Source organism: Phycodurus eques, chromosome 9 (genome assembly GCF_024500275.1).
Source record: "Phycodurus eques isolate BA_2022a chromosome 9, UOR_Pequ_1.1, whole genome shotgun sequence".
NCBI classification, from domain to species: domain Eukaryota; kingdom Metazoa; phylum Chordata; class Actinopteri; order Syngnathiformes; family Syngnathidae; genus Phycodurus; species Phycodurus eques.
The window spans coordinates 25,232,845-25,258,398 of record NC_084533.1 but is presented as its reverse complement, the minus strand read 5'-3'; the positions used below and the strand labels follow the sequence as shown (position 1 = coordinate 25,258,398).

At 39.4% G+C, this 25,554-nt stretch overlaps 1 protein-coding gene across 6 annotated transcripts in view; it reads left to right on the top strand.

Annotated features, from left to right (window-relative positions):
• The window catches only part of ldb2a (LIM domain binding 2a), an 88,473-nt gene that overhangs the window by 32,623 nt on the left and 30,296 nt on the right, over positions 1-25,554 (top strand). For all 6 annotated transcript variants that reach the window (XM_061685831.1, XM_061685829.1, XM_061685830.1 and 3 more), the window contains exon 2: positions 5,823-5,925. In XM_061685831.1, coding sequence (XP_061541815.1) covers positions 5,823-5,925 — 103 coding nt within the window. The remainder of the gene's footprint in view (positions 1-5,822; positions 5,926-25,554) is intronic.

The window sequence follows — 25,554 nt, the reverse complement described above, 5'->3', positions numbered from 1 at the left end:
TACACGGTAAAATGTTTTTTTTAATTATTATTATTTTTTTTTAAAAACATATATATTGAAAGAGGAAATTTTTGAGAAATTAACTCCAAGCAAACAATAACTGAGCTTGGTGACAGGGTGGATAGTGACAGGGTGGATATTTTTGGCTAATCTTTGCATTTAATGAGCATATGGTCGAGCTTTGCAAAAATGATTCAGTTAGCCAGCGGACTGTGTACTTTTTAACAAATATATTTAAAATTTCTGAAAGGATTTTTATTATATATATATATATATATATATATATATATATATATATATATATATATATATATATATATATATATATTTATTTATTTATTAATTGATATTTCACTATGGCAGAGTGGACACGTTAAGCTCGACAGCATCCAACTACACACAATACTAAAAAAAATAACACACAATACTACTAAAAATAACGAAAAATGTATGCAAATATATATATATATATATATATTTTATCTTTCTTGGAATAAAGGCAAAACACTGGTTGTAATGTCACTAAAAACATCAGAGAGTTTTTAAAGGGTGGACAGCAATTGAATGTTAAATATGATTATGAAAATAGAATACAGTAGTCGTGGTTGCCGCAATCTTGCGGAATTTGTTATAACATTGTTCCTCCATTTTTTTTCCCATACTCTTTGTACAATATTTTTGTGATATCCATTGCCCTTCCTCTCTCGATATCCAGTATTTTATGTGTTTAAATGTATTTATATTTTTTGAAACTGTCTTTAGAGACCTTAAAAAACAATCCAGTGTCATAAATGCTATAAAAACATGCATAGGGGTGTATTTACAGTACATTATTGTGGGGAAGGTCTGGAACGTAACCCCAGCGATGAGTGACTCGTGTTATCAAATTATTTGTTGTGAACAACCAACCTATGTACAAAATTAGATTTAGTAGCATTTAAGCACTTATTATACACACTTCGGCGGCACGGTGGCCCGACTGGTTAGAGCGTCAGCCTCACAGTTCTGAGGAGCGGGGTTCAATCCCCGGTCCCGCCTGTGTGGAGTTTGCATGTTCTCCCCGTGCCTGCGAGGGTTTTCTCCGGGCACTCCGGTTTCCTCCCACATCCCAAAAACATGCATGAATTGGGGACTCTAAATTGCCCGTAGGTGTGAATGTGAGTGCGAATGTTGTTTGTTTGTATGTGCCCTGCGATTGGCTGGCAACCAGTTCAGGGTGTACCCCGCCTCCTGCCCGATGACGGCTGGGATAGGCTCCAGCACGCCCGCGACCCTTGTGAGGAGAAGCGGCTCAGAAAATGGATGGATGGATGGATATACACACTTCAGTTAGCAGAGGAGTGTGTGGGATTTGCCAAAGTTACCTACATCCACTGAAAAAAAAAGGTATATCATGAAAGAAACACATATTAAGAGCCTTTTAAGATCATTTTACTGCTATGTGTGCAAATGTTTGCAACATTTTCATAATGCTTGAGTGATTGTGATTAGGGCAACAAAGACACTTTATTGTGTTATTGTGTCTCCACTGGTCCAATATTACAGCGGAACCTTGCTTTTAATTATATATTCATTCCCAAAAAAAAAAAAAAAAAAAAAAAGTCAGACTAAAACCAAATTATATGAAAACTGAAGCAAAATTTCCCATTGGGAATAATGTAAATCCAATTAATATGTTCCAGACACCCCAAAAAATTAACAAAACAAAACATTTGATTGAGAATAACTATAGTTTAACATACAGAAAACAATATGAAAGAAATATAAATGACTAAGGCTAGATTCCAGGAAATGAGTGGCTGAGTCACATGGGTGGCCAGATGCGTTTGCCACCAATCGTTTTCAACTGGATGAAAATGGAGTCAAAAAAAAAATAATTAGCGCATACGCAAACTGAGATTCCGCTGTATATTAAAGGCGGACACACTTTGTTTGTTTGAATTCTGATGCAGCGTCCGGCTGCGACCGAGCGGGTTCCCCACCTCCGTTTGGCGGCGGGCGGGCAAGCGGGCGGGTGCGCCTGATTTGTAGCATATGACAACAAACACGGTCACGCCACGCGGCTCGTCAGGGAGGCTGAAGGCGTGAATGAAGGGAGGATGTTGTCTGTCAGGCAGCTGCAGGGAGGCGAGCGGCACGGCGCACCCCGACACATTAAAGCCGCGGGGAGCTTGAACTACGCTAAATATATCATTTACAAGTGGCAGTGTCGGTTTGGTGACGCTGGCTGGCCTTAGAGCGGCGCTGCAAGATTTATATGCCCCCAAAATCAAACATACCTGGTACTGTCATTTCTTTGATTTCATATATAGTTGTTTATTTCATTTAAACATTCTCAAAAGGCATGTGCAACAATCATATTGTCGAATTCGCATCTTAATACGTGTTTGGTGTCCCTCGAAAAAGCCTTTGATCTTTGAGTTCTGCTCGTGAAAAATAGGAGCAATAACAAAAGAGATGCATTTAGATTTTGGTTCGGTACACTTGTATGTACTTCCTGGCGTCTTTAATTCTGGCTGTCACTATAAGTCACTGACAAAGACATTTAGACAAAGAATTGTATTTGTGAGTTTCACTTCGCAACATAAGATTTAGCAGGCATGTCTATAGCGACGAGACCCACGAAAAAGTCTCAAGATGCCAGGCCTGAAAAGACACAGGAAGTCTGCCGTTTTGGTTTGAAGCTGCCATTTTGGCCGTCAATGACCACCTCCTCCTGGAGGTTTTGTTCAATTGATAGCCAGTTTGACAGATGGGCGCTATTAAATTGCAAGAATTTTTAGTTTTCGTCATAGCGTGTGGTCAGAGCGTGGCTGTGAAATTCGATGACTCGCCATGAAACATGAAACTCTAACCCAGCTTGACAACATTTTCACTTGGAAACATGAAACTTGGTTGACATGTTTATCACGAGTAGACCCACCAAAAAGAAACAAAAAATAAATTCTCAAAAACGAAAAGAGACAGAAAATCTGCCATTTTGCTTTGAAGCGGACAGTTTAGGCTCAATTTGTCCATTTCCAGTGGTCCTTCTAAAGCGGGCTTGTCATATTGATACCAAATTTAAACAACCTATAATAAATATTTGTTGGCCAGTACTAAATTGCCAAAGATTTTAGTTTTCACTACACTTTACGCCGATCTGATCGGTGTTATCGGTATCGGCCGATAATTAGCATTTTATGCTTATCGGCTTTCATGCCATAAGTCGCCGACGTCATCGATCGGCTCCGCACAAGACATTTAACTCTGCGTCTTCGTCACGTATGAATCCAAAAGCTAATTTATTTTTAGCCTTGTCACGTGTTTTGTAGCGCAGTACTGTAACAATCTGACGGCCAATAAAGTTTTTCCAATCTTGTCGGTCAAAAATCACGGCGTCGGTGTGGGACTGTTTTGCGGTGTCTGAGCACAACTCATGTACGTCGTGGGGAACGTTATCGAAATGCTTCAACACAACAAATTTGATCGTGCACCTGAAGAATGTACACGAGGAGCGTGCCGCGTTCAAGCAATGCAGCGTGGGGGGAAATTTTTTAATTTATTTTTTTTAAGTCAAACGGACAAACTCTGGACAACACCCGTGCATATAGCCGGGACAGTGAGAAAGCGTGTCATTAACATTATTTATTAAAGTAATTTAATTGCAGTAAGTTAGCACCCATTATTTCTGTCATGTAATGTTGATTTGACCTAAACTTATGTCAGTGGCCGATCCTTGAATGCCCCCTAGAGGTCATTGGTGTTTTAACCTTTGTCTAAAATGCTAGAGAATAATTTGAGCTGGGACGGCTCCAGCACGCCCGCAGCCCTTGTGAGGATAAGCTGTACAGAAAATGGATGGATGGATGGATGAATACAGTATACAGTACACAAGTATATACAATAAATGAACAAGTCATATAAATAGACACATTGCTCCATCTTGTGATCGGATCGGTGATCGGTTATCTTTTTTTTTTTAACTTGTTGATCGATGATCGGCCCCAAAAATCCTGATCGTGTAAAGCCTAGTTTTCACTATTGCGTGCGGTGAAGTTTGACTCCCCATAAAACAGGGTCAAAGATGAACCAAGTGTTTGTTTTTAGAATCTCTTGGAGGGCCGTATTGATTTTGTGGGCCGCGGCCCGTAAGGTGCCCCCGCCTTGATTTGATATGTGAACGTTACTTTCTCTTTGCATGATGGCCGAGTTTGTCGGACACATCTGGATGGCGGTAGTTGTCAGTAGTCGTAATTTGTTGTAATTGTCAACATGTGGGAAGTGCTCGGCGCGTCATAACTTGTCAGAGCATATTAGCATCAATGCTAAGTCTTAAAGGAGGGGGGAGCAAGGAGAGAGTCAGCAAATCCCATCTGGACTGCTGGGAACGAATGTAACAACACTGAAGAGCTGCCAGTCTCCAATGTAATCCCATTATCATTAAAGCTCACGTTAGCGTGTGGAGTGTTATTTGTGACGAGCACGGAGGATGGAGAAGGAATAGTTAAGTGTGGGATTTTGAAAGGCAGCATAGAGCGTCCTCCCCTGGTGTGAAGCGTGTAGCATTCAAAGTGGCTGGACTTCGCTATGACTTGTCGGAGCCTCAGGCGAAGTCCACGGTGAAGAATAGTCAAAAGCACACTGAGGCTTCTTCACGCTGGCCTGTGGGATGCAAAGACTATTTAGTATTCTATCAACCTAACATAGGTTATTTAAAAAAATAAAAAATAAATAAAAAAAAAAAATCGAGTTTTTGTAAACACACAAACAGAGAATTTAAATGTCTTATATGAACCTAAGGAAACATCCAAAACTATTTAGTCTTCATGAACCAAACATACTTGTTTGGTAAACATCCATCCATCCATCCATCCATCCATCCATCTATCTATCTATCTATCTGTCTATCTGGTTAGTCAGCGGATGACATATTTTAGATGCTACTTTCTGCTCTAAAGTGCACACCGTTTCGCTCGTTAGTAAACGAGAGAGAGAGAAAAAAAGAGAGAGTTTTGCGTGCCTGTGAACCGAAACGAAAGGTTCGGACTAATGTCATGAACCGTCCCACCCCTAGTTACGCTACTTAGTTGTAGTAAAATGTTCCCAATCACATATTTTTTTTATTTTTAATCGTTTCAAACCAGTCAATGAAACTTAATGTTTTAACAGTTAGCTAAACTGTTAAATTAGCTTACCTGTCATTGTGGGTTTTGTAGTGACGGATAAAGTTTGTCGTCGTTGTCGTGTCTTTAATGCACAAGTTGCAAACCATGCAGGTTGCCAGGCTCTTTTTGCACACTTCATCGAAAACATAATCCTTGAATCCAAATTGTTGTTGTTGACGCAGGGGGCTACGTCACACTGGCAAGTACGTAACAATGCAGACTGTGTTGCCAGGTTGGCGCGAACGACCCCCCAAAAGCTTTCTTTTTCTTTTTTTTTAATTTTTTTTATTTTATTTTTTTTAAAAAAGCAACCTTAGTTAAAATGCAGATTTCCAACTTTAAACAAGATGACTTGTTCAAATCCTTTGATTTAAATCAAAGTCAAGTCTTTCTGAAGTATTTGGCAAGCAAGTCGCAGGTCATAAAACGGGCAGATCGAGTCGACTCGAGTCCAGTCATTTGATTGGAGTCGCCCCATCTCTGCTAAAGAATAGAAATAAATACAAGATCTTTAAACAAAAGACAATTTAAAGTCTCTAATTGGCCTAATGTTCATAATTATGTAAATGTTGACGATAATTTGGTCTTCAATGAACCAAACAACGCAATTAATCAACATAGATTCCACGCCATGGCGAGATTCTTAACATCTCTCCGCGACTGTCTTTTGCACAGGAAAGCGACAGTTTGTGGTGGGACGCCTTCGCCGCAGAATTCTTCGAGGAGGACGCCACGCTCACACTGTCCTTCTGCCTAGAGGATGGACCAAAGAGATACAGTAAGAGCAATGCTTTGAGCTTTCTTGCTGAGAAACTCCGACATGTGGTCGCTCCACAATGTTGTGTGCGTCCATGTTAATCTTCCCTGGAAATACGAGACCTATTTGTTCCACCCGGTCTACCTCACTTGTTGCTGATTTCTCCATAATACTCCTTTTTTGTTTGTTTCAAACTCCATTTTCACAGTAAACCCGGACTACTCAGTCACCCCGCAATGTGGCGTAACGCTACTTTTGATCAGTTATGTAAAGATGAGTGCATGATTGTGATTATTATTCGATATTGCGCCTTGGTCACAACTGCATGCAGTGGACATATTGATGCAGATAAGGAAGCGGCGCCCGCGTGATTCCGCTCCGTCACGGAGGAGGCGAGGCGATGTCTCGCTTTCGGTATAAAAATTCAAAAAGAAATAACAAAAAGAAAACCCCCGAACGGCATTGAGACGAAAACCTCGTTTCCCCCGAGGAGCGCGAGTCTTAGCGGCATCCAAAGCAGCGATGACTCACTGTCGTTGACTCTCCGATTATGTATCCACCTGTGGAGAAAACTGTGATCCGCAGCGGGAGCAGGATTTTACCAAACACTGAAAAAGGCAGCTATTCATTTTACAATTGGAAGAAAAGCTACAAGGTTAGCAGCAAAGCTTCTGTTTGGTGCCCCCAAAGTAATAATAATTTTAGAAAAATGTGTAAAAAAATACATTCATGAAAAGTAAAAATGTGGTTAGCTTCTGGTTTTATGCCCCGGTAACAAGTTGGGGACTGATTTAAAAATGTTTTTCAATAACAATTGGCCTATTTTGAATGAATTAATTTCATGTCAACGTGCTAACATTAGCCTAGCCCTTTCACTCAGGAAGTACAGTAAACGAGCCCAAACCTGTCGATCGTTTTATAAAAACAACACAACACAACACAGAGTCGAGGGGATTTGAACTCCACAACAACTCCGGTGTATTCAATGAAAAGCTGAAAACAACTTTTCTCTCAAGTCAACAAGCTAACATTAGCCTAGCGTCACATACGTCTGTAACATATTCTGTTCTTAAAATATCAATTAGGCAGCTACTTGTTATTTTGCGTCTTATTGTTATTGCACAATCAGTAATAACAACACCGGCGGCTCGTCCAATCACATTTCAGCCTTCCTCGTCTTGCTTTTAAAAGACAATTTGGGGGCGCGCGTAGCGTCTCCCTCACGTCGTAAGAGAGCACATTAAAGTCTTTTTACAGCCATGACATTATATTGCCTTGTTCCTGCTAATATTTTTTATGCCCGCCTGAGTGTCAAAAATGGCCTGGCGGGAGCGTGCGAGAGGTGCGTTGTTTACGCCAAACAACTCTCCATCAGGCAATTATTGTGCGCCGCGCTGTGCCGAATATTCAACACACACACACACACACACGAGCGTATAATTACGCACTACCCCTCGAGTAGCCACCACGGCCCTCGTCTGGCTGGAGGCGTCTGATGAAAGCGTCGTGATGCAACCAAAGAGCAAGGCTCGTTTCCCCCTAAATGAGAACAACGGCGTGCAAGTGTTCCCTCGCAATCGTTGCAGCAGGAAGATGACCACTAATTAACCGAGTCAATGGAACTTCAGTGTTATTCGTATTACAGTCAAGCCTTGCGACAGCAAAACGTTTGCCAATAATAGACGCCACACCAAAGAATGTTTAGAAGTGCCTATATAAATAGTTTAAACGCCAATTATACAACATTACTCTTAAAAATGATTGGCTTACAGATGATTTGAGTTGGGGGAAAAAATGCAGCGGAAGTGTGAGAATGCAACCCGTAAAAAAAATAAATCAAATAAATATATATACATATATACGTATATACTACTTTCCTGTTAGCCTTTTTTTAAATTTTTGACTCAGTGATACATTTTTTGGAGCTACTTACCTTACGGTTCGAAAGTTTTGGGGGTCACTTATAAATGTTCTTTTTTTGTTTGTTTGTTTGTTTTTGTTTTTTAAAGAAAAACATTTTCCATAACCAGAAAAGGAAATCTTAATAATACAAAAATACATCAATAAAAATAATAATAATAAATAAAAGGTAGAAGCTTGTTAAAATAATTGCATTTATTTATTTTCTATTTAACAAAATGAGTAAAGTAAATTAATGGATGTATTTATTATATATGTATTTATTTTTTTATAGTTCCATTTAAAAATAAAGCGATTATATTTTTTTATTTGTTGTAGTATTGTTAATATAAAACAATTCTGAGGAATTACAAGATAAAATGCTGTGGGAAAAGATTTCCTAATTCCTAATTAAAACATGAAAATAATTAAATTAATGAGAATAATGATGACTAGGTAACAAAATCAAAAACTCAATTCATAAAATACAAATAATTACTTAATTGTTTAAATGCTTGTAACACATGTTGACTTAATTTCCTAATTTTTAAATTAACTAACACACAATGCTGACGAAACTAGCATCGATGTCCTGGTAGTTATAACTCTCAATAATGAACACATTATTATTATTATTATTATTATTATTATTGAACAACGAAGCAGCAATACATGTAGACAGACAATATAACAATATTCACAGGAATATATTCTCTATTTGCTGCAAAAAACGACTAATATCGTTGCAGTTTAATTAACTTGAAAGACACCATCTTCTTCATGCATTTATTATTATTATTTATTTATTATACTTCCCCCTGGTGGCCAAGGCGCACACACCAGAAGGAGCAGCACAAATTATTATGATGTATAAACTGTTTAATTCTTTGCACTATGGTATTACTGTATATTTTTATTAAAAAAAAAAAAAACAATACTGTAGAATGCTATTTATCTTTGAAAAAAAAAAACATGTTTGGTGATGATTTGAGACACAAGACTTTGACTAGTTAAGATAACCGTCACAGAACAAATGAAACTTGCAAGTCTAGGCACCACTGTATAAAGATGTTCTTTTTTATATATGGGTTCTCTATATTGTGGATTTTCACCAATTGTGGGCGGGTGCGGAACGTATCGCCTGTGATAAACAGGGGCTCACTGTATTATACACCCAAGAAATGGTTAAACACCAAAAATCCAAACGTGTTAGTCTCGTCTTGACATATTTTACCACACGCATTTTAACAGGTAGGGGCGGGTTGTTTAGCAGCAGTGTACAATATCAAAAGGGATGTTTTGCAGAGTTATGTGCATGAAAGGGGGCTGGGGGAGGGTTTCGAGGCGGGTGGTGTCGGGGCTCAGAGGTGAAGTCCGCCATCCGACTCACTTTCTGGCGAATCAAAAGATTGACAGCGGCGAGGGTGTCGGAGTGGGAAGCTGCTTTTATTAAATCGGCTGCTGGAGTGTGTGTTGAAGGAGTGCAAAACGGGTGGAGAGAGCGGGTGTTTTTTGAGAAGAAGGCGGTGGCGGGGGGGGGGGGGGGGGCGGGAGTTGGCGGGTGGGGGGATGGAAGGGGCACGGCGTGATTGACAGGCGGGATGATGCGGCGGCGGCGCCTCAGCTGCAGAGCGGAGATGTAACCCCGCTCCCTCTCCTCGCCGTTGATTGACAGCTGAGCCCCGTCCTCGCTAACGCAGCGGCGGAAGATTCCGTGGGGTTGTTGACTGAAACACTATTTCGTGCAGCTTTCGACGTTTTTCTTTCGTGTTGTTGATGCTTCGGTGCCAGGGGTGTCCAAAATTTGGCCCAGGGGCCATTTGGTGACTGCTGCCTAGCTGGTATTGGTCCACACTTCTAATACAGTGTTCCCTCTATACTGTGTTTATTTGTGATGCTCTCGCATGTGGGAAAGGAGAGCCACAGTGGCCGATGGACTTTTCAGCCGCAGCTTATTGAATGCCGGGAGAACAGTAAACCACAAACGCAACGAGCATACTCGCGCAAGAACTGCTGTCGGCCACAGCTCACACCCAGACTAGCCGACGTCATAGGCCCCGCCTCTTAAAAGCGCATATGTAGCACACGTACACAATACGTACTCGTTTGCCTGTACATTTTACGCCTGCATTTTGTTTGTGTTTGTTCAAATACGTTTACAATGGGTTTAAAATGTGTTTTAAGATTAAATGTGTCTTATGTATGTGGGAGGGGTAAAACCATACAAAAAATGTATGTATTTTTGTATGGTTTCTATAGCTTGCATTGTCACCCCTTTTACAAGATATCGCACTACATGTTTTTTAAAAAAAAAATTTAATTGAATGTTGCAATTTTTAAATTCACTCATACAAGGTAAGTGCTGATTAAAAAAAAAATCACATTTTTATTTTATTGCAAAAATAGCTTTTAGTTATTCATAAGAATCAAAATAACAAAACATTTCAATGATTAAATATAAAATAGAACGCTGATTAATTTTAAAAGATTATTTAAGATAGAACATCTATTATATTTTCTTTAAATTTGAGTGCAAAATAATATTTTAAATATTGATTTATTTTAAAAGTCTTTGGAACAAAAACATGCCAAATGTACCCAAAAGAATGCTGATAAAAATTAATTTTTCATTGAATTGTAAAATGTTTAAATATAAAATATGACTAATTTAAAAAGCATAAAAACATCATATGTTTTTTTTATTAAAAACATATCTATATATTAAAAAGAAATGACTGATAAAAAAAATATATAATAAGATGGATAAACTTTGACCTTTGACCTGTATTGCAAAGAAGATGATTGGCTGGTTGATAAAATGGAAAATTCCTTCAAGGTTGTGAAGACACAATAATTAAAGATACATTTAAAGGTCAATAGTGTCCTTGCGTTGCTGTAAACCTTTGTAAAAGAGGCTTGTTTCAAGCTGCCATTGAGTTAAGGTGACAAGTACAAATTTAACCTTTGACCTCAACTACGTCGGCCACTTTTTGTCAACACGTGATTGAAAATCTATTATATTCTCGCTTTGTCATGGAACAATTCATCCATTCAGGTTGAAGAAGAGAAGTAGAGAAGAGAAGGGAATCTTTTCTGCAGCGGTGCCAATCAATAATAAAAGCTCAAATTGATGCAGGTTGACTTTGATGATTTTTTCATGCAGTCTGCATGACTCAAGTGGGCGTGAGCACACTAGCGCTATTTATTTTAGTCGGTCGGGTGAGAGCGCACCAGCAGAATATCATTCATGAGAATTATTTTGAGCTTTTCGTGACACCCAAAAATGCTTCATACTGTAGGTTAAAATAAAAAGAATCCATTTGGAATAAAATAAAAAAATTTAATTAATGTGTAAATAATACAATAAAAATATCAAACAAATACAGCAATATATAAAATTCTAATTTTTAAATGTTCACGAACAAAACAACAAATATAATGACAGAAAGGGTTTAAATATATCTGATAAATAAATACACATATTTAATGGTATAATTGTCAGTAGATTCAAAGACACAGGTGGAAGCGAAAAAAGTTAAAAAAGAAAATGCATGAATAAATTAAATTGAGAATTTCATAAGCAAATACAGTAAAATAATAATAAATAAAACAATGGATAATATATCGACAAGTGGAATAAATACATACAGTATCACATACTATACATAAAATAAAAAATATATAAAATAAATATATAATTGTTACCTCTGCCAACAAACAATGTCACATTCTAAAGAACAAAAAATACACAAACTACAGCAAGAAAAAAAAAGGTAGTTAAACTTTAATCATGTCAGCTCAGAGACGGCCATTAAAGTTAACTGATGAGCCCAATTGAACTCTGTTGCCAGTCAAAACAGCAGTACCTATTGAGGAACGGAAATATTCTCTGAGAGGAACTCAAGTGTGCAATGAGGCGCTAATTAGTTTACCAGTAGACCCATATGCAGATTTTTTACAATTTTTGATTTTCGATTTTTTTGCTTATCTCTTGCATTGGATGTGATCGGGTCAGCGGTGTCCCTAATGTTGTGGCTGTTGACGGGAGTCGGCGGCGGAGGGTGGGAACGCGGCCGACAGGAAAGCCGGCGACGGCTATCGGAGGGCGCCAGCCGTCCGCGAGGATGGGCCGCTCCTCGGACTTCCCGTTTCTCGCCGCGGCTGCCGAAACAAGACAAGCGCAAACGCGGCCTCAGAAACAATAGACGAGGCCGACGCGAGCTCGCGAGTCATCCTTCCTCCAAATCTTCCCCCTCGTGGATCAACATCCTGTCCTAAACCAGTGCGTCTTTATCAACTGTTGCATTGTGCTGTCTCTTGTCACTGGCAAACATTCAGAACGAGCACAGGCATAGTCCTCTTAACAATAGACGGTTTATTAGTGGGTTTCTATTATTTTGACCCTCTCATGTCAACATTTATCATGGTGGCCCGTGAGTGCTTGTGAGCAACATTTCCCACTACTGCTACTACAATTGATATTTATAATTTAGCACTTTCAAATCATAGAATACGCTAAAATAGATTTTTTTTTTTTTTTTTTAAAATAGGTGGGGTACACCCTAAACTGGTCACCAGCCAATACTTTACAATTGAAAAATAAATTACAGTAAAATATACACTCCTAAAATAAATGGCAAAAAAAAAACCAAATATATATACAATAAAATGCAATGAAGTACCACGGCACAAAACAAAATACTATAAAATCAAAATATTAATTGCAATGAAAATAGAACAATATACTACAATGAATTAGAAAATATAGGAAAATAAAATGAAGAGAACAAAGTACAATAAAATAGAAAAATAAAGTACAACAAAAATAGAAAAATACAGTACAATAAAACTAAATAGAAAAATAAAATATAATAATATAATAAATAAAATACTAAAACAAATACAATAAACAGAATGCAAATATCGACAAATAAAATCCAATTAAATAAAAATATAACAATAATAATACAACAGAATGAAGTAAAACAAAGCAAAGCAAAGTTATTTATGTAGCGCATTTCATACACAAGGTAACTCAATGTGCTTTACATGATTAAAAGCATTTAAAAACAAAGAAAAAACAGCTTATAAACGTTTAAAACAAACAGAAAAATAAATCAATAATACAATTAAAAGAGCACACAGTGCAAGAAATATCATTTAAAAGTGGAAATGCTCTAAAAAGCATGGGAAAAAAGAAGAGTTTCTATTTCTAACCTGGACTTAAAAACATGCACACTTGGGGCTGACGTCACTTCTGTTGACAACTTCTTCCATTTTTGTGCAGCATCATAGCTAAATGCTACTTCACCATGTTTGCTTTGGACTATTTGACCCGAGTCTGTCGATCTCAGAGACCTACTGGCTTTATATTCCATTCATGTATTCAGGACTTCAACCGTTTATTTATGAAATAAAAACTCAAATATCAAATAAATGATGAAATACAATACAAAAACAAAAATATGATAAAAATAGAAAATTAACACAATAGGAAATAAAACATGAACAAAAACAAAGATGAAAACTGAAAATAGAACCACAGAACCATAAAATATCAATACAAATATCAACAACGTTAAAATATGATGTACTTATTTTCCTTTTAAAAAATTGTGATATAATATAAGACCTACAAATAATTTTTTTTTAAAATTGTTACCTGTGAGGCCACGTGTTTTTTGCCTTATTTGTTTGTGATCGCCCACGATGACAAAAACTGCTCAATCAAATTGTGGAGCTTGCGGAATATGTTAATTAAGATTCCCTTCAATTGTGCCAATTTAATACATTTTTTTTTAGTCTTGAATCCTAATGAGGGAAGATGAGGATTCAGACCTTCCTTCCTTCTTGGCAGATTTCTGGTTTGACATGTTTCTAACCTTATTTATTCAAAAATCTGAGCGAGTTAGCTGCTAGTGTGTCATGGCTGACACACACGCACCTAATCTAAAGTGACTTGCGCGCCCGTATGACGTCCACAGACCCGGTATTTCCGCCGCGTCCCGCTCGGCCTCTCTGTGTCGTCTTTTCCGGCCAATTAAACAAGTGAGCTCCACGGCGAGGAGACTTGTCACTGACACAAATCTCCCGAGTGAATTAGTGCGTGAACGGAGAGGACGCGGCAAAAGGATAAATTACACACCTACCGACGCCTTCGTCCTCCTCTTTCCTCTTCTTTTGGTCGCCATCGCGGGACTTTTCTCTGCCATCTGGAGTGAAGAAAAGTGGCGGGCGACGCATCGGGGTAGTGTGAACGCGCTTGTTCACATCGCAAGTTCTATAAGTTCTTACAGTGGGTGACCGTGTGGGAGATGTACACTCAGTACAGTGCTTATTTTATAACAGCGACAAAAGTGTGGGTGTTCAACCCTTTCACCGGGATGACAGTGGGTGTCGAAACGGCGCCCCTGCTGAACACATTTCTTAAGCCACCTGTAAAGGCCATCCGCCATGGTGACGTGCGTTAATGCGGATTCGTTCGGATTCGGAGAGTTCTCTGGGTTTTACTGAAGGAGGAATTTCTAACGGAATTCACCGTTTGTATACAGTACGTTGAGTGCTTGACGAAAAAGACGTATTTTCAGCACCTGGTGGGATAACTTTGTTTCTATCGTGAATTGGCCAAAGTAACAGCATTGGCAAGTGCCAAAAGCCTTAGTTTTAGGGTTCTGTAATGGCAAATACAGTATAGCAGTATGTTGAAATTGTTCGTCCAAAATGATATTTTGAACGCTAGAATATTATTTTGATTATTATATATATATATATATATTTATATATATATATATATATATATATATATATACACACACAATTTTGTCCCTCCAAGGGAAATTCAAACGCTCACTCCAATTTCTACTTTTATGTTGCAGACCGCACATACAGCAATGCAAAAACAACACACAAAGAAATTATTTTGCACTTTCCCAAAAAGAGACAAACTCTTATACTTTCCCAAAAAGATGACACACTATTCTTTCCCGTTCCAGAAAAGTAGATAAACTTGATGCTGCGCTTCCCCCCCCCAAAAAAATACATTTTCACTTTTCCAAATAAAGAGACAAGTTTGATGTTGCATTTTCCTCAAAAAGAAGCGAAACTGTTGATGTTTGCTTTGCAAAAAAAAGAAGACAAGCTATTGATGTGAGACTCCACCCTCCCCCCCCCAAAAAAAAATATTGATGTTACACTTTCCCCAAAAAGAAGACAATCTATGAATGTTGAACTTTCCAAAAAGACAAACCTGATTTTGCACTGACTCAAAAAAGAAGACAAACTTGATGTTGCGCTTTCAGGAAAAAGAAGGCAAATTGTTGATGCTCGCTTTCCAAAAAAGGAGACAAACTGATGTTGCACTTAAAGCACAACAAAATATTGATTTTTCACTCGCCAAAAAAGAAGACAAACTTGATGTTGCGTTTTTCAGAAAGACAAAATTGATTTGACACTTTCAAAAAAAGATGACAGAATTAATTTTGCACTTTACAAACAATCGACAAACTTAGTGTTGCGCTTTGCTAAAAAGAAGGCGAACTGTCGATGTTTACTTTCTCAAAAAGAAGACAAACTATTAATCTTACACTCCCACCCCCCCAAAAAAACTATTGATGTTACACTTCCTTAGAAAGAAGACAAATTATCAGTGTTGCACTTTTTAAAAAGACAAAACTGATTTTGCGCTTTCTAAAACAGAAGACAAAGTTGACGATTCACTTTCCAAAGAAAAACGATTGCTATTACACTTTGCCCAAAATAAAATATTTCAGATGTTCTACTGTATGTTGCGCCGCACAGGAAGGGCCTGGGCCGAGATCCGAACCCAGAAGCTTGGATGTGCGAGACAGACATGCTAACCACTACCACACCGTTCTGCCCCATCTTCAATTCCAATTTAGCCAATTCAGCTTTGCTCTTTGGGGGAAATAAGCCTCAACGTCTGAATGCTTCTAAACATGACACACATTTACATCTTAAAGCGTCCGGCCCGGCTAGGTAGCCCCGCGAGGTCCGTTACCGAACAAATCTGCCATTTTTGTTTTTACTCTTTTTTTTTTTTGTGCCTGTGTAATTTAGTCTCTTTTTACAGCGACAAACAAGGCGCTCATGAAAAAATGACGCGCAAAGTGCAGCGGCCGGGCTTTTAACAGTGAAAGATTCTGGCGGAAGGTCAGCGAGGCGAGCGCAGGGAGAGGAGAGCTGGATTAATAATGAATACCAGCCTCATCTGCAAAGCGGATGGATGGACGGACGGACGGATGCGCGGGAACACATTCACCTAGAAAAGATCCGCACACACACACTGACAGGAAGCGACGTGATACACAAACACACACACAGTTATTGACACATGGAAGAAAAATCCATATTTATATATAATACAGTGTGCAGGAGACCCATCAGCCTCTATGGTCCGCGCGAGGCTTTACTTAAGGCATAAAATGTTTATGTGGGCCTTTTTGCAAATTTGACTGTATAGACATATTTTTATTTTATTTGCTTAATTGCTTCATCTAAGCGTCACAATCTATCTCTACAGTTCTCTTCAAAATATCAATATATCTGTTGGAAATTTTTATTTTTTTAAAATCCTGTGTCCAGATTTGCAGGCTGTTATTGCATGCCAGAGTAACAATTAGGTGGCAATTAGGCTTCCAAATCAGGTTTTGGGTTTCAATTTAGAATCTCTGAAATTAGGTTTTCAAATGCAGGATTGGGTTTTCGTGGTAGGGTTACAAATTGGGGTCTCAGACCTCGGTTCAGGGTTCAAATTGGAGTTTCAAGCCAGGGTTAGGGTACGAAATGAAGATTTCAAAGTGGGGTTACAAATTAGGGTTTCAAACCTGGGTTAAAGGTTTTCAAACAAGGGTTAGGGGTTTCAATTTAGGGTTACAAGCCTGTGTTAGGATTTGAATTTAGGGTTTCAAGGCAGATTTAGGGTTTCAAATTAAGGCTTTAATTTAGGGTTTGTATGTAATTTTGTGTGTGCGTGCATGTAGAATTCACAATTGTCATTTCCTTGAAGGTTATGTTGACTTGCGGCGCCATGGTTACCGTAATGACTCACATTGTTGACCATGTGAAGCTGAGCGGCATGCAAACAATCAAGTTGTTGTTTTGTTCCGAAGCATCCAGGGGAGGACAGGGGGGGAGTTCATCAACCAAAATGACCTAAGACCCCCCCACACACACACACACAGACTAAATAGGTGGTGGGTTTTTTGCCAGGTATCATTGCCCCTTTCGGATTAGCGCTTGATTATCAGAGGCCAAACAGAGACAAGCGGTGCTCATTATCATTGATTCCGACTTCCCCGGGAATGTGCGTGTGCGTGTGTGTGCGTGTGCGTGTGCGTGTGTGTGTGTGTGTGTGGTTGGTATTGAACGACACAGCGTGGGGACGCCTTGTCAGAGCGGTCCTTGGCAATGACTGTTTTATGGGGAAAGTGATACACGGTGTTACAGTGTTTGGGTGGTGCTGCTGTTGGGTTATCAGGGGTTGGGGTAAAGGAAGGGAGGGTTGTGGGGGGTGCATCTATGTCTCCCGTTTCCCGAGGGGGGGTTAGTGCAGGAGCCCCCCCACCCCCCCTCCGCACTGTTGAATTATGGATGGAGGTGAAGAGGGGATGAGGGCTGGCCTCGAGGGAACAACCCCCCCTCCCCCCTTACCTTACCTCCATCCTCCAGCCTAACCCCCATCTTCATTTCTCCCTCATGTTTTTTTTCTCCCTCTTTTGTCGCACCTTCACCCTCATCCCTCTCTTCCTCCAACATCGGTCCACTCTGCTGAAACTAGTCGGCAACGTGCGTTATGCTATTTAACCCTTAAAATGGACAGTTCACCCTTGTTTGTGCCTAATGGCCAAAAAAAAAAAAAAAAAAGCCACAAACTGCTGTTTATTTCCCCCCCACTTGAAATGAGTCGTTTTAAACCTACTTCAGCCTGAAAATGTTCGAATGTACTGTGTATATATAGATTTCAAAAAAAATGATTGTCAAATGAAAATGCCATTTTTGATCCCACGTTTATTATAATCATAAACTAATATGATCCTTCTTGAAGGGGAGCTTGCAATAATTGTTTTATAGATAGGGAGAAAAAATATATTTATTATTCATATTTGTTAAAACACTCATTATGACATGACTGTAGAACATGATGAAAAATAATTTGTGAAAAAAAGCAGCAGTATACAAGAAACAGCCGCGCCCGAGGAAAAACAATCAATAGACAGACGGTGTGAATTACGAAGTTTCAATCATTGAAAAGCACTCGCTAAACTGTCAAAGTAGCATTTTAAACCCGTGTTAGGGTTTCAAACAAGCATTAGGGTTTTAAATTAGGGTTTCAAGACAGGGGTATGGTTTCAAAGCAGGATTTTAAAATAGGGTTTCAAATTTGGGTTAGGGTTTAAAAAAAGGGTTGGTATTTGAAATTACAGTTTCAAGCCTTGGTTAGTTTTTCAAGCAAGATTTAAGTTTTCACATTGGAGTATCAAGGTAGCGTTATGTAGGCAAAGTAAAGTTTAAAACCAGGGTTTGGGTTTCAAATCAAGATTACAAATTAGGGGGTGTTTCACACTTTTGTTAGGGTTTCAAACAACAGTTAGGATTTCAAATTAGTTCTTTGCCACTTGACTCCGGTATATGCGCAACCTACTTCGGCTACTTCCGCAAAACGGGTCGAAGCATTTCCTCGAAGGGGGAAATTCTTAACACGAGATGTCAACACACAGCCACCAAAGATGACAATAGTCCATGTTTAGGCGTAGTTCTTGTTTACATATGTATTATCATATTTGTATAAAGACATTATTTACATGTATTTTACTTGTGTCCGAAGACACGAGCCATAAATAAAACAAACATTTAGCAAATTTGTCTCAGGCTCGTAGCATACACAGGAAGTCAGCTCGCCTGTTTTCCAGGTTTGCTCCGCATATAGACGATTCTTATCACGCTTTTTAAGTTGTTCAGGTTTCTGATTGGCTAAATGGTCTTTCAGGCAGGGGTTAGTCCATCTCAACTTTCGTTCGTACCTTTTATCTGACACGACCCACTCAAGCCTGTCTACACTCCACACAATTACTATTGCCCACTCATGGAAAAAAGGATTTACAGAATAATTCCTGGATCCGCACGCTAATTCCTTGCCGCTCTGAGATTAAATTGACTTTTTGGGGTTTTTTTTTTTGTTAGCACATTCTGAAGGTTTAAAGGAGCTTCTTGGATGGAAAACTTCCTGGATGGACGTAAAAACCACAGAAATGGAATGAAAGTCTGTTCTATTTTTAAACATGGCTGAATTGAAATTTTTTTTAAAAAAATATCTTCACCTTTGTGACACAGGGATCTACTAACTCAAGGTTTCAAGGCTAGGTAAGTGAAGTTAGGGTTTGGGTTTCAAGTTTGGGTTAAGGTTTCAAGTCAGTGTTACAAATGACAGTTTCAAGTCTGGGATAGGGTTTCAAGTTAGGGTTAAGGTTTCAAGCTTGGGTTAGCGTGTCAAATCGGGGTTAGGGTTTTAAGTCAGCGTTACAAATGAGTATTTCAAGCCTGGGTTAGGGTTTTCAAAATAGATTCAAATCATGGTTAAGGTTTTAAATTCGGGTTGTAAATTATTAATGATGATAGTTTCAAGCCATATTTGTTTTTCACATTAGGGTTTCAAATCTGAGTTGTTGTGTTTATGAACATTTTCTAAACGCTTACTCCATAATGAAGAAGAATCAGATTTTTGACATGATGACTGTCGAAATTGTAAAGGAATCAACATACTTCGTACACAAGGAGACCTTCTGATTGGTGGAATTAAAGCTGTTGTTGTTTTTGCAGCAGCAAAGTTGTTGAGCTGACGGAAAAAAAAAAAAAAACACAAGATGCCAGCTTTGATGACAGGAAGTATGCAGAGAAGACGACCAGAGACGGAATTAAACTTTTATGACCCATGAATATTTCATGTTCTGGGCAGTGATTCCCACAGTCTAGTGCATATACTGTGTGTGTGCGTGTGTGTGTGTGTGTGTGTGTGTGTGTGTGTGTGTGTGAGTGTGTCTAGGAGGACCCCCGCTAGTTGTGAGTATTCCTCTAGATTTGTGGTTTTCATTTACATAGTAATAGTTTTGAAAATTCAGCCCTTGAAGCCAGTTTCACTTAGCATCGTGTAATTTGGTAGTCATGTGTATCGCAAGTAAACCCACCAAAAATTCTCAGGAAGCCATGCCCAAAAAAAGACACAGGAAGTCTACCATTTTGGCTTACAGCCGCCATTTTAAGGTTGTTTTGAAATTCTAATAGGTAACGCCACAATTTTGAATATGCATCCCTTGGAGACAGTTTCATTTAGAAATATATAATTTGGTTGGCATGTCTATCCAAAAAGTTTGAAGTCACCACTTTGGGCTAATTTTGCCCCTTTCTAAGAGTCATTCACTGACTAATTTGTCCAAGGGATCTTGTCAGATTGCTACCAAGCAAAAACAATTCAGCCCCCGGTGCTAATTTCACATACCAAGACGCAGTTTGGTTGGCATGTCTATAATGTGTAGACTCACAAAAAAGTCTCAAGAAGCCATGCCTGAAAAGACAGAGGAAGTCTCCCATTTTGGTCTGAATCCGGCATGTTATGGTCATTTTGGCATGTTTGTCTAAATGCTACCAAATTTGAACCACATATACGGCCAAGTTTGACAGCTCGCCCAGAGGCAGGGCAAACATTTAACTTGAGTCGACTTAATTATTTTGCCAATGAAGCTAGGACCCTCCCTCCCATTCGAGCTGCGACGGCGGAACCGGCCCCGGCTCAATCGATGATCGAGCCGGGGCCGATCGATACGTCAGTTCGGTTTTCAGCCGTGCCTCGCTGGTCTCGCCGATCGACAACACCAGCGAATGCCGAAGGCTAATCATCGATTGGGGTAGTATTTTTAGCTTAGCATATTGATCAGGGGCCGCACTGTAGGTGGAACAGAGCGCGGGTTTGTACACAACGCCTCGCACTGTAAGGAAATCAATAGACCTCAGCCAGATGCTTGATCCATTCTGTTGTTCCTGCTCCTATAATGCGTTTGCTTATATTTGTCGATGCTAGTCATTATCCATTTTGCTATTCATATATATATGCTATCGACGTTGGTATGTGCTTGGCGAAATTTATCGATGTTTCTCGCTGATATTAAAGTTATTGAATACTTGTATATTATATTGCGTATTGTAAAAAATAAATAAAACAAAAATAAAAAGCCAAAGACAAAGCAAAACACACTTGTGGAGTTAATCCTTTTGATCAGTGATTCCCACCCACTGCGCCTTATCATATTTGACGGAACTGATCTGAAAATGATGAATTATTTACTCCAAATATTCTGTTTTTTTATTCCCGTGACGTATAGTGTCTCGCGAGATTTGCCATTTATGGTTTAACCAAAGCATTTCCCCAGTTTTCATATTTTCATAAAATTTTGATCATGTTACACTATATATATTTTTTAAACTATGTTTAGGCAACTAATCCTGCAATATGTCTCGTTGCTACTTTTTGTGTCAAATGCTTCAAAATTTTCCATTAGAACAGACTCCTTCAGGATATGCGATGGCAAGAACACAAATTAAGTATATGTAATGAATAATTAAAGGCCCTGTAAAGTGAAAATAAAATTTGGCACACGCCTGCCAATTTTAAAATGAATAAAAAAATTGCAAAGTGTATAAAATGAGGCTCCAAAACCATAAAAAATAGAGCCCACCTCCAAGCTTTCGGTCGCTGCGGATATGTCCGCTGAATGCTGTGAAAACACGCCTGTTTGACCTTCACCTGTCAATCAAACAAGTTTGTTCGTTCACTATGTGCTCAAATGTTATAATAACGTGTGCTGCCATTTTTAATGCCTCCACCCCACATACACACACAACACCGAGCGAGGCGCTAACATATTAGACAACCCCGCCACTGGTATCGCAAGTTCACAAGCTTGTTAGCTCGCTAGCTTGTTAGCTCATGAGCTCACGGTTTAGTGAATGTAATAGTTAAGTTTCCCTTCAATGTCTCTGGTGTGTGGATCTACGCACGGCGCATAGGGCGAGGCTGCGGCGTATTAGACGGAACCAACGCTGGTCCACGAGCTCGCTAGCGGCTACTAGCTACGAGCCGGTAGTGACTATTAGCCATTAGCGGGCTTGCAAACCGACAGTGGAGCCATCCGATTCGCCATCACCTCGCTCCGTGCACCGCATATGGCATAACACGTCAGCGAAAATACATTTTTTACAGGTTTTAGGCATAGATTGATGGCTAACTGCACCCTGTGGTGGTAGAAAGGGGCCACGTTATTAAGTAACGCGCAATTGTGCCAAACAGCCACCGATGGAATGACGGTGCTCTGTAGTTTTATAGTGCGGTAGGGCCAACTAATGCCTGAAAGCCCAAGTGTGTATTTCGCCTTCTTTTTAGCCTCGCCTAAATAAACCAGACAGTTGAGATGGTGAAAAGAGTTTAACGTTACATCGCAACAATTCAGTACTAAATTGTTCACAGTCTTTGCACGTTTTCAGCTGTTTAGAAACAAAACACAGAAATGACTTTACAGGGCCTGTCGTATTTGATGATAAACTCATTTGTTATGTACAGTATGTGTATTATGGGATGTACAGTATGATGTTTGATGATGTTCTTGCATGTGGGTGTTGTTCGCCCAGCAGCCTTTCCACTAACTCTGCGCAAGATTACGACTCTAAATGTACATCCTCTATATTGTATGTGTGTGTCTATGCCTATATGTATATATATGTGTGTGTGTGTGTGTGGGCAGCTCAAAGCATTGCAGTCTACTGTTGCATTTGTACCATACATGCCAGAGATTTTGGTCCATATATGGCTAAAAAAAAACAAGCAAAGGAAGGATTGCAAAGACACCTCCACAGTACCATAGGAAACAAAGCTAATACCAACAATATAAGTATTTATTGTCAAATGTCAGTGTCCAGTTTTTCAGTAAATAGTGCTCAACTACACACAAAAGGATAGTTCATCCTGGTCAAAATGTGTTTTATGTAGTGAACCCCGCAATATTTTGAAAATTCAATCCCTGACGTTTGTTTCACTGAACATCCTGAAATTTGGTAGACATGTCTATCATGAGCAGAGCCACACAAAAAGTCCCAAGAAGCCAAGCCCAAAAATGCAAAGGAAGTCTGCCATTTTGGTTTGAAACAGACATTGTAAGTCATTTTCAGGGGTCCTATAACAACAAACTTGTCCTAGAGATTTTGTCTGATTGCAACCAGATAAAAAAAAAAAGAAAAGAAAATCTGCCCCTTTTTTTCCTTTCGCAACATGAAATTTGGCAGGGGTGTCTACCATGAGTAGAGCCACAAATGAGTCTCAAGAAGCCATGGCCGAAAAGATGTTTTGTTTTGAAACAGATGTTTTGGTACGGTTGCTAATAAATTTGAACTACGTATACTTGACAGATGGACGACGCTAAATTGTGAAGCACTTTGGTTTTCGCCATTGCACGTACAGTAGGTGTAACATGGCAGCTAAATGTGACTACATTTATTGTGAAATGTGTATATCATATTTCCGTAAACAGTATTTATTGACTTACTTATTTACTTCAGATTGGATGAGGCCTTTATTTGTACCAACACATTTTTGGGTGTATATCCGCCTCTGTAGGTGATGTGTATTTGTTGGCAGTGGTACTTTGTGTACTTGTCTCAGTTTAGTTTGTGTGTGCAGCCTCCATACATTTTATATGCGCACTGAATGTACAAGCTTTTGTGTAATATATCTGTGTGCATTTATATGTGTGTGTGTGTGTGTGCGCGTAAGAGTGGGTAAGAGCGGCCCCTCTTTATTCAAAGCACAAACAAAAAGGGCTCCCGACGTATTTTCTGGCTGGCTGACGTTGCTGGCAGGAGTCCTGGGCACCGCCGGTGGTGGGATGGGGCGAAGGGGGGAGTTGGGGGGAACAATCTCGACAAAGTGGCGTGAATTAATGTGACTAATTAACACGACGTTAATTATTTGTAAATTGCATGTTTGGATACACATTACTTGAGAGGCATATGCCGGTCGTTGTCTTCCCTCCTGAGCCTGTGCCAGCTATCGCGCATCTCTGAAGGCGCGCCAGCCAGAAAGCCGGCCAGGGGAAAGACTACACAAAAAGTGAGATCTGGTGTACTAGTGTAATTCATATCATATACGGTAGTGGCTTGAGATACAAGTGTAATTAGTTCTGTGACCAGCTAACGCTATCTCAAATCATCTTTCCCAATTGAAATGAATGGAAATGCAATTATTCCGTCCCCCCCCCCCCCCCAAAAAAGACCGCAAATTCATTTTTTTGTTTGTTTTTTTTTTCAAAAGAAAATTTTCACTCAACAGTATTGTACTGTATACAAACATAGTGAAACATTTGCTGTCCACACAATAACCTGTAATGTGAGCACAAAACACAACTGAAGGGTCTGAAGCGCACTTGTATCTCAAGGCAAAAAATTGTCCAAGCGACAGCTTGAATGTTGAATAACCCATAAGTCAAGGCACTCATAGCTCAAGGCATCCATGTATGACAATAAAAAAACTGCAGATATTTTGTCTTAAAAAATAAAAAAGTAATTAAATTATTTTTATTTAAGCAAGATGATCTGCCAATAAAAAAGGAAAACATAGCTAGCCTAAAAAACGCTGATGTAGGAAAATATTTAAGAATTACTTTCTAAATATATAGGAAAATGTGCGTCTATCATCCAATAAAAAGGATGCACAAAAAAGTCTCAAGGACGCATGCCTGAAATTCAACAGGAAGTCAACCATTTTGAATTGAAGCAGCAATTTTGGACGAAATCATGGGCTCATGCTTTGACAAACTCCTACTTGGAAATCTTTCTGACTAAGTCCCGGTCACAGATGAGTGATGCTAAATTGCCAAGCTTTATTACCTAATATTTGCTAAGCCTTTTTGTTTGATCATATATATTTGTTTATAAATTAGCTTAAACACCAGTTTCATAAATTTGAAATTTGGTGGACGCGTCTCTCATAGTACATACATACAATACATTGTCTATTTGAGCCCTCCTCGCACTCATGAAATCAAAGCTCTGAAGCCCCAATCAGTAAGAGGTGTCCTACGGAAACGGGCGGATCTAAATTGATAGTGATTTTAGCCTACCACGTTTAAAGTTGTTGAGTAGGCGTGAAAGTTTGATGATTATGTTGAAGTTTCGCCATCGAGTAACAGGAGCAGTCCATGAATGGACGTCAGCTGACTTGTCAACAGTCTGCGGGCTTTTGCAAGGGACCCCAAGCTGCTCGTTCTTCAGTCGAGCCGGCTCGAGTGTAAATAAAAAAAAGTCCGACCAAAGCCGAACGACGACGGCAAGGCTTGAAACGATCCCAGCGTGGCCGCCATTACTCGCCATCTATCACTCTGTCACCCCCGGCGACGCACGCTGGGTTTGATTGTGACGCCTTTTTTGGCAAGACAAACTCTAGGCCTCGCTCCACCTCGCCACCTCTCTCTCTCTCTCTCTTTCTCTCTCTCTCCTTAGCCCCCTCCGTCCCTCTCTAGCTCGCTGACAACCCTTATTTTATTTTTTTCATCTTCCCTCCTTCTACCTCTCCCTCTCTCCATCTTTCATCCCTCCAACCCCCACCCCTTGGAGCTCCTGCTCATTAGCAGTCAGCTCCATTGCGAGACGTACTTTGTTTTGCAGTGCGGGCCGAGCGAGGGAGGCAGAGACAGA